This window comes from Ranitomeya imitator, chromosome 3, assembly GCF_032444005.1.
Source record: "Ranitomeya imitator isolate aRanImi1 chromosome 3, aRanImi1.pri, whole genome shotgun sequence".
NCBI classification, from domain to species: domain Eukaryota; kingdom Metazoa; phylum Chordata; class Amphibia; order Anura; family Dendrobatidae; genus Ranitomeya; species Ranitomeya imitator.
The window spans coordinates 495,137,469-495,147,040 of NC_091284.1; the positions used below are offsets into that span (position 1 = coordinate 495,137,469).

The following is a 9,572-nucleotide window of genomic DNA, read 5'->3' on the forward strand; positions in this document are numbered from 1 at the left end:
TGTGAGGTCGCAGTTGTTGAGGATAAATGATGGGTGTTGGTCTGATCTTCTCTTTCTCCTCTGGAACACCATGGTGTTGGTTTTCTTTAGGTTGACCGGTAGGGCCCAGGTGGAGCTGAATTTCTCTAGGATTTTCAGGTTGTCCTGGAGGCCTTTCTCGGTTGGTGACAGCAGCAGCAGGTCATCTGCATACAGCAGGAATTTCACCTGAGCGTCGTGGAGGGTGAGTCCTGGTGCTGAGGAGGATTCCAGGGCGGTAGCCAGCTCGTTGATGTAGATGTTGAAGAGCGTTGGGCTTAGGCTGCAGCCTTGTCTTACTCCGCGGCTCTGCTGGAAAAAAGCCGTTCTTTTGCCGCTCACACTCACGCTGCAGCTGCTCTCGGTGTAGGAGCTTTTGATGACATCGTAGGTCTTTCCTCCTATTCCACTCTCCAGCAGTTTCAGGAATAAGCCCGGGTGCCACACTGAATCAAAGGCCTTTTTAAAGTCCACAAAGCAGGCGTATATCTTCCCATTCTTTGTATTGTAGATGTGTCTCTGAATGAGGCTGTGCAGAGTATAGATGTGGTCAGTGGTGCGGTGGTTCGGCATGAACCCTGCTTGGCTCTTGTTGAGGACGTTGTGCTCGGTGAGGAAGGTGAGGATCCTCTTGTTCAGGATACTGTTGAACAGTTTTCCCAGGTTGCTGCTGACGCATATGCCTCTGTAGTTGGCTGGGTCATACCTGTCCCCACTCTTGTGGATGGGTGTGATGAGGCCTTGGTTCCAGGTACGAGGGAAGTAGCTGGCACTCAGTACAATATTGAAGAGTTTAACCATTGCAGCCTGTATTTCTGGTGGGCTGTACTTCAGCATTTCTGGTAGGATTCCATCTAGGCCACCGGCTTTCCTACTTCTTATGGAGGAGAGTCTCTCGGTTACTTCCTGTAGTGTTATAGGTGTATCCACCGGGTTTTGGAAGTTTTTGATTTTTTCCTCCATTGCTTTTAGTTTCGCCATTATGTTTTCCTGTTCTTGGCTTAGTCCTTCCTTTGGAATGTCTTTATAGAGGTCTCTGAAGTATTGGAGCCAGAGGTTGCCATTTTGGATATGGTTGTTGTTTTTCTTGTCTTTGGTGTCCATGTGGTTCCATAGTTCCCAGAAGGAGTTGTCTTGGAGGGCGTCTTGGAGTTGATTGAGCTTCGTAGAGATGTAACTCTGCTTCTTCCTCCTGAGGATGGATTTGTACTGCTTTTGTATGGAGTCATAGGCTTCCCTCAGACCCAGGTGGTTGGGGTCTCTGTGTTTCTTGTTGGAGGCTGTTCTCAGGGTCTTCCGTACAGCTTTACATTCTCTGTCAAACCAGCCATTGACCTGTGTTTCTTTTGGTCTCTTGTAGTCGACTTTTTTAAGGTCGGACAGTCTGGCCATTGCGTAGAATATATTGTTGAGGTCCTTTGCTGCTTGGTTCACTCCCTCTGGGTTTGGCATGTACTCAAGGTTGTAGAAGTGGTGGAGCATCCGCTGTATTTCAGGTCTTCTGGAAGCTTCTTTATATCTTAGTGCCGATATTTTGGACCATTTATAGGATGGAGGCCGGGTGAAGAGGCCGCTCTGCTGTGGCTTCTGAGTGGATGGTTTCTCTGTAGATTTCATGTACAGAAGAAGTTGGCTGTGGTCTGACAGGTGCGTTTGTGGGGTGACTATGAAGGCGCTGACATCTGCCAGGTTCATGTCTGTAATGGCGTAATCAACTACACTCCTCCCTACATGGGAGTTTAGTGTATACCTTCCTAAGGAGTCACCCTTGCATCGTCCATTAAGGATATGAAGTCCTAAACTTTTACATACGTTCAGGAGCTTTCTGCCACTTTTGTTGACTGTACTGTCATAGCTGTTTCTCTCAGTGTGTACAGGGTCTTGGCCGTCATTCTCTGCTCCAAGTATGTAGATGTTTCCATCCGTGGTCAGGAAGTCTCTCTCTCTCCCTGTTCTTGCATTGAGGTCTCCAAAGATGAGAACTTTGCCCAGGGCCTGATAATGGGCGGCTTCTCTTTGTAAGATTTCGAAGCAGTCTGGATTAAAGTAGGGGGACTCTGGCGGTGGTATATAGGTGGCACAGAGGTGGACATCAGACTGACAGGTGAGGATGGAGCTGCTGATTCTGATCCATATGTGGCTGCCTCCTTTCTTCACCGGTTTGATGTACTGGTGGAGCTCCTCTTTATACCAGATCGCTACTCCTCCTGAGCCCCGGCCCTGTTTGATGTTTTTATTTTTCTGGGCATGGACCAAGAATTCCTTGTATCCAATAGGCACCAGGGATTCGTTTTCGGCTCTGGTCCATGTTTCCAGGAGGATCTGAATGTCTATATTTTTCATACTTTGTATAAAATCAGGGTCCTTTGTTTTAGATCCAAAGGTTGAGGCGTTGAGACCCTGGATATTCCAGCTGCTGATTGTAAGTGAAGACATTCTTCTGTGTGGTTTGTGTGTATATACCTTGTAATGAGTATGGCTGTGTGGGACAAACTGGATTTCTGACAGTTTATGGTGGTGCATAATATATATATATATATATATATATATATCCTCCTGCTGACTACCGAGCCACACACACAGATATATGGGGTGTACTATATATATATATATATCCTGCTGACCACTGAGCCACACACACAGGTATATGGGGTGTACTATATATATATATATCCTCCTGCTGACCACTGAGCCACACATACAGATATATGGGGTGTATCATATATATATATATATATCCTCCTGCTGACCACCGAGCCACACACACAGATATATGGGGGTGTATAATATATATATATATCCTCCTGCTGACCACCGAGCCAAACACACAGATATATGGGGTGTATCATATATATATATCCTCCTGCTGACCACCGAGCCGCACACACAGATATATGGGGGGTGTACAATATATATATATATATATCCCCTGCAGACCACTGAGCCACACACAGATATATGATTCAAGATTCAAGATTCAAAGAAGCTTTATTGGCAGGACCAAATACACATCAGTTTTGCCAAAGCAAGTGTATAGAGGCAATAGGGATAGGGACTGAGGGGATGTTGGGTAGGAGCTGTGGGGGGAGGTGGATGGGGCAGATCCAGGTTGGGGGCTATAGTCCATGGCATAGGGGAGGTGGATGGGGCAGATCCAGGTTGGGGGCTATAGTCCATGGCATAGGGGAGGTGGATGGGGCAGGTTCAGGTTGGGGGCTATAGTCCATGGCATAGGGGAGGTGGATGGGGCAGGTCCATTGTGGGGGCTATAGTCCATGGCATAGGGGAGGTGGATGGGGCAGATCCAGGTTGGGGGCTATAGTCCATGGCATGTGTAACTAATATATGTGTGTAACTAAATACATATATGCATATCTGTGTGTGTAATATATTTAATATATATGTAGTATATATAGAGGGTATATATATATATATATATATAATCTTCTGCAGTCCACTGAGCCACACGCAGACGTGTGTGTGCGTGTGTGACTATGTGGATATATGTGTGTATGATGTATATATGTGATATATATATAGGCAGGCCACGGACCACACTTGGATGTACATGCACTGACAAATATATATGTAGGTGCATAATACATATGTACACAGCATTGCCATGCATGTAAGTACTCCACCTCTGGGGGGGCTTCTGGTAAATCATAGCAGACCGGGGGTCCTACCCCTGTGCACTGTACGGCAGCACAGCAATGAAGTTATTCTATATATACATATATAGGATTTATATATACACACACACTTATTCATGTGAATTTGTGCATGCTAAGAATGAATGAGTGAATCCCCCTTTCCCACCCTAACTTTAGGAGAACAGTACAGTAGAACCCGACACTGTTGCCCACTACAGGCCTAGAAGGTCTCTTAGAATTTCCATATTGTCTGTTTCTATTGAAATCCTTCCTGAAGGAGTTAAGAAGAAGGGGGAGATGAGGTGGATGCAACCAAGCGGAAACAGCACAGGCCACCTCAGTGATCCCAGGCAAAGAGAGAGAGAGTGGCACCAAAACACGGGCCAGTGGGGCCCTCCTATGGGACCTGCTCTCACACTGGAAGCTTCTATGTATAAAACGTGTGTCAATAACTATATGTACATGTGATATGTGCATATATATAATAATAGCAAATATGTGCTGTGATGTCATCTTCTGTGACAGGTTCGGCCCCACTATGGGGTGATGCCTGCACTACTGACATTACTGATCAGGGGTACAGGGTTAATGCTACAATATACGGGTGTAGCCTTATAGTGACTATACACACCACAGATAGTGGTGGGCACATAACGCTGGCATGGTTGCATTGACATGGATGCATTGGCATGGTGGCACTGGCATGGTGGCACTGGCATGGATGCATTGGCATGGTTGCATTGGCATGGATGCATTGGCATGGTTGCATTGGCATGGATACATTGGCATGGTTGCATTAGCATGGTGGCACTGGCATGGATGCATTGGCATGGTGGCACTGGCATGGATGCATTGGCATGGTGGCACTGGCATGGTGGCACTGGCATGGATGCATTGGCATGGTTGCATTGGCATGGATGCATTGGCATGGTTGCATTGGCATGGATGCATTGGCATGGTTGCATTGGCATGGATACATTGGCATGGTTGCATTAGCATGGTGGCACTGGCATGGATGCATTGGCATGGTGGCACTGGCATGGATGCATTGGCATGGTGGCACTGGCATGGATATCTTGGCATGGTTGCATTGACATGGTTGCATTGGTATGGATACATTGGCATGGTTGCACTGGCATGGTTGTAGTGGCATGGTTGCATTGGCGTGGTAGGATTGGCATGGATGCATTGGCGTGGTAGGATTGGCATGGATGCATTGGCATGGTGGCACTGGCATGGATGCATTGGCATGGTGGCACTGGCATGGTGGCACTGGCATGGATGCATTGGCATGGTGGCACTGGCATGGATATCTTGGCATGGTTGCATTGACATGGATGCATTGGCATGGTTGCATTGGCGTGGTAGGATTGGCATGGATGCATTGGCATGGTTGCACTGGCATGGATGCATTGGCATGGTGGCACTGGCATGGATGCATTGGCATGGTTGCATTGACATGGTTGTATTGGCATGGTTGCATTGGTATGGATACATTGGCATGGTTGCATTAGCATGGTGGCACTGGCATGGATGCATTGGCATGGTGGCACTGGCATGGATATCTTGGCATGGTTGCATTGGCATGGTTGCATTGGTATGGATACATTGGCATGGTTGCACTGGCATGGTTGTAGTGGCATGGTTGCATTGGCGTGGTAGGATTGGCATGGATGCATTGGCGTGGTAGGATTGGCATGGATGCATTGGCGTGGTGGCACTGGCATGGTTGTATTGGCATGGTTGCATTGGCGTGGTAGGATTGGTATGGATGCATTGGCGTGGTGGCACTGGCATGGATGCATTGGCAAGGCTGTGCAGACTTTTGCCCATAGCCCCCAGCAGAGGCAGCTTGTAGTGGAGGAGCTGTGGTTGTGTGTGCATCCTGCTGAGGATGACCTGAGCTGTGTGTGGAGGCAGCAGCTGACGGGAGACCCCTCACTGGCACTACTACCCTATATATACAGAGCGCTGTGTACAGAAGGGGCTCCACAGTCCCGGCTCCTATGACACTTTTGCCTAAATTAATGAGCAGCCAATGGGAAGGGCCGGAAGGAGGGGGTGCGCGCCCAGAGCCAGTCAGCGCCTCGCTGTCAATCACGCAGCGTGGAGCCAATCAGCGGGGGCCGTGCGCTCGGCGTGCTCGTATTTGGGATAGTGTGGTGGTGTGCGCGCTGCGTGCAGGGTAAACACTCTCCAGTCCCCGCTCAGTGAGGGAGGGACACACACAGCTGTCAGCGCCGGACAAGTTCCAGAGGAGTTGTGGAGCGCACCGCCCGCCGCTCCTCCGCACCCCGAGCCGCTCCTCCGCACCCCGAGCCGCTCCTCCGCACCCCGAGCCGCTCCTCCGCACCCCGAGCCGCTCCGGGGGATGAGCAGGACGATGTGTCCCGTGCACACACAGCGGGGACACGGCTCCGCTCACAGGGGGGACCCCGAGCTCCAGCACAACTTTGTGTAACGCTCCGCTCCCACTGCAGGAAGTTTCCCGGCGGCTCCATCTCCGGAGTGATCTATGCTACACACCGGCGCCCGGGAGAGAGCAGTGACCGCGGTGCCTCCGCCAGGACCAGCTGACCGAGCGCCCCCCGCTCTGCTTCTCCGCACCGGGAGCATCCTCCAAGGACGAAAGTGCATCTCAAGGGGGAACCGTACACAGGCTGCGGGGGAGGAGAACACCCAGCCCCAAACCTGTGGATAGCAGCGGCCCGGGGGGAAGCCATGGCCACGGCAGCTTCTAACCCCTACCTCCCCGGCAGCGGCATCCTGTCGCCTGGCTCCATCGTGCACTCGGACTCGGGGGGAGGAGGCATGCAGCCGGGCAGTGCAGCTGTCACCTCGGTGTCAGGCGGCTACCGGGGGGATCCCACGGTGAAGATGGTGCAGAGTGACTTCATGCAGGGGGCTATGGCTGCCAGTAACGGTGGGCACATGCTGAGCCACGCACACCAGTGGGTCACGGCGCTGCCACATGCGGCGGCAGCGGCGGCGGCAGCGGCGGCGGCGGCAGCAGAGGCAGGTTCTCCTTGGTCCAGCAGCCCCGTCGGGATGACAGGCAGCCCGCAGCACCCGCAGCAGCAGCAGGACGTGAAGGGGGGATCTGGGAGGGACGAGCTGCATCCGGGGGCCGCCCTGCATCACCGACCGCCTCACCTAGGACCCCACCAAGGACACCCGGGAGGCTGGGGAGCCGCAGCCGCCTCACACCTCCAGTCTATGACGGGAGGGGCACAGCAGCAGCAGCAACAACAGCAGCAGCAGCAGCAGCAGGCGCTTCTCTATTCCCAGTCCGGGGCATTCACTGTGAACGGGATGCTGAGCCCTCCCCCAGGGAGCCAGAGCCTAGTGCACCCCGGCCTGGTCAGGGGAGACACGCCGGAGCTGGGCGACCACCCTGGGCATCACCACCATCACCACCACCAGCAGCAGCATCAGCAGCAGCACCACCAGCAGCAGCAGCAGCAGCACCATGGGGTGAACAGCCACGACCCGCACTCCGACGAGGACACCCCGACCTCGGATGACCTAGAACAATTTGCCAAACAGTTCAAGCAGCGCCGGATAAAGCTGGGCTTCACCCAGGCGGACGTGGGCCTGGCGCTGGGCACCCTCTATGGCAATGTCTTCTCCCAGACCACCATCTGCAGGTTCGAGGCGCTGCAGCTCAGCTTTAAGAACATGTGCAAGCTGAAGCCCCTACTCAACAAGTGGCTGGAGGAGGCCGACTCCTCCACCGGGAGCCCCACCAGCATCGACAAGATCGCAGCCCAAGGCAGGAAGAGGAAGAAGAGGACCTCCATAGAGGTGAGCGTCAAGGGCGCCCTCGAAAGCCACTTCCTCAAGTGCCCCAAGCCCTCTGCCCAAGAGATCACCAACCTGGCGGACAGTCTGCAGCTGGAGAAGGAGGTGGTCAGGGTCTGGTTCTGCAACCGGCGGCAGAAGGAGAAGAGGATGACCCCACCGGGCATCCAGCAGCAGACGCCAGACGATGTCTACTCCCAGGTGGGCACTGTGGGGGCTGACACGCCGCCCCCTCACCACGGGCTGCAGACTAGTGTGCAATGACTGGAGTGGGCCCCCAGCAGCTGCCTGGCCACTGAGGCCACGGGAGAAAGCCGCCACGCACAGCCCCCCTCGCCCACACTGCTCTTTTTATATAAATAGATACATAATGATATATATGGACAGACACTATGGAGGGAGGGAAAGGGTGCAGGCGATGACTGGCGCTGGGGCCCACGGGTGGACACCGAGAACTGCACATATTGCTTTTTAATATATATTATATTTTTAATATTGTTTTTATTTGCCTTACAACTTCCACCCCAATTTTGCAGAAAATGAACTTTAAAAAAAAAAAAACCCAACTCCTTTCGATGCCTGCCCGTGTTATTTCCAGGCTGTGCCCACATCACAATATCAGCGGCTGACTTTGTGATTTCCCTTTTTTTACCCCCTAAAAAAAATAGTTAAGGGTCATTTACTAAACTGCTGCTTGGAACTTGCAGCCACTATTAGCCACATAGCCCTGGCTAGAAGTCCACCGATGCCCGGCTGCCATAGACACCGAGGTGTCCTCTTACCCACCCAGCCAATCCATCTGCCCATGGCACCACACTGACTGTAAGGTATACATTGGAAATACAAATTCCTGAACTGTCGGCCCAGTCGGCACCAGAGGGAGCCCATTCGAAGATGTCAATAAGAAGGCCTGTTTTTATTTTTTTCCTCCTGGCTCTTTCTAAAGTCTTGACCCCAAGATGTTCTGTTCTTTTCTATGACTCCAAACAAACTCTTAATAATACGGATTTAATAATCGACCGATCCGATCCTCTGTCTGTGCACTTATTGTCACGACACCTCTTCTAGTCCGTTGCCAACCATGAGGATTTGATCCACTCCTGCAATTTCCAAGCAGTGTCCTTTTTTGTTAGGTTGTTGTACCAGACTGCTAAGAAAGAAAAAAAAAAAACCACAGCGCTAAATAATAAGAATAATAATATTAGATCCCTGGCTGATCTACAAGAAAACGTGCTTTATATTTTCATCAAATGACTCCTTTTAATATTTTATTCAGAAAACCTATAAACTGCTGCAGAACGGTAATTTATTTTTTCCCCCTAAAATCGTGTTTTTTATATTATTTTGCTTTTATTTAGTTGTTGTTGTTTTTTGTTTGTTTTTCTATCTTTTTTTTTTTCCAGACGAGCACAAATCACAATTGAAAAGAAATACGGACAGGTGACAATGGTCTCTTTTTGATGTGATCATTTGATTGTAATTTAATTTTCGTAGTGGTTTCCGTAAAGAGATGATTGAGAAAATAAATTTGTTAGAATGAGACGGATCTGTCTGTGTGTGATGCGTATAACTGGAGGAAACCTTCCAGCTCTACAGCGAACTATTGACATTTGATGCTTTAAGAACACTTTTCTTTAATTTTTAATTTTTATTATTTTTTTCGCCTGTCATTGCTGTCTTCCATAATTTCATCTGTGCCCTTTAATTAAAAATTAACACTAGTTGTACCCATGTGAAAGTTGACATAAAGGGTATTGATTTCTGTCTATTTATCGATGAGTTGTTTACCCGTTTCCAGATATTTGTGCCCCTCTCAGCAAAGTTCCATCGGTAGACGCATTTCATCAATTTCTATTATTAGTAATACTAATGAGGAATAATAGCGATGATGATGATGATAATAGTAATAAAAAAAAGCTCAGGTCTGCATTGTTTTCGTTAATCCTTTTTTTTTACACTGCCACAAAAAAAATCGTTTAAGTTCAGAAAAGAGGCTGTTATTATTCTTTTTGACTATTATTTATTGGGATTGTGTCGATTCTTGATTAACCCTTTTTGTGGTTGTGTGTAGTGGATTACTACTAGAGAATCATTGCACTG

General features: G+C 49.8%; 1 protein-coding gene across 1 annotated transcript; it reads left to right on the forward strand.

Moving 5' to 3' along the window:
* Nucleotides 1–5,904: 5,904 nt before the first annotated feature.
* On the forward strand, nt 5,905–9,210 carry POU3F3 (POU class 3 homeobox 3). The gene has a single exon (XM_069757634.1). The coding sequence runs from the start codon at nt 6,393–6,395 to the stop codon at nt 7,734–7,736; it is 1,344 nt and encodes a 447-aa protein (XP_069613735.1). The 5' UTR covers nt 5,905–6,392; the 3' UTR covers nt 7,737–9,210.
* Nucleotides 9,211–9,572: the final 362 nt, after the last annotated feature.

Coding starts and splice junctions, on each gene's coding strand:
- POU3F3 (XM_069757634.1), top strand. CDS start 6,393: ATGGCCACGGCAGCTTCTAACCCCTACCTCCCCGGCAGCGGCATCCTG.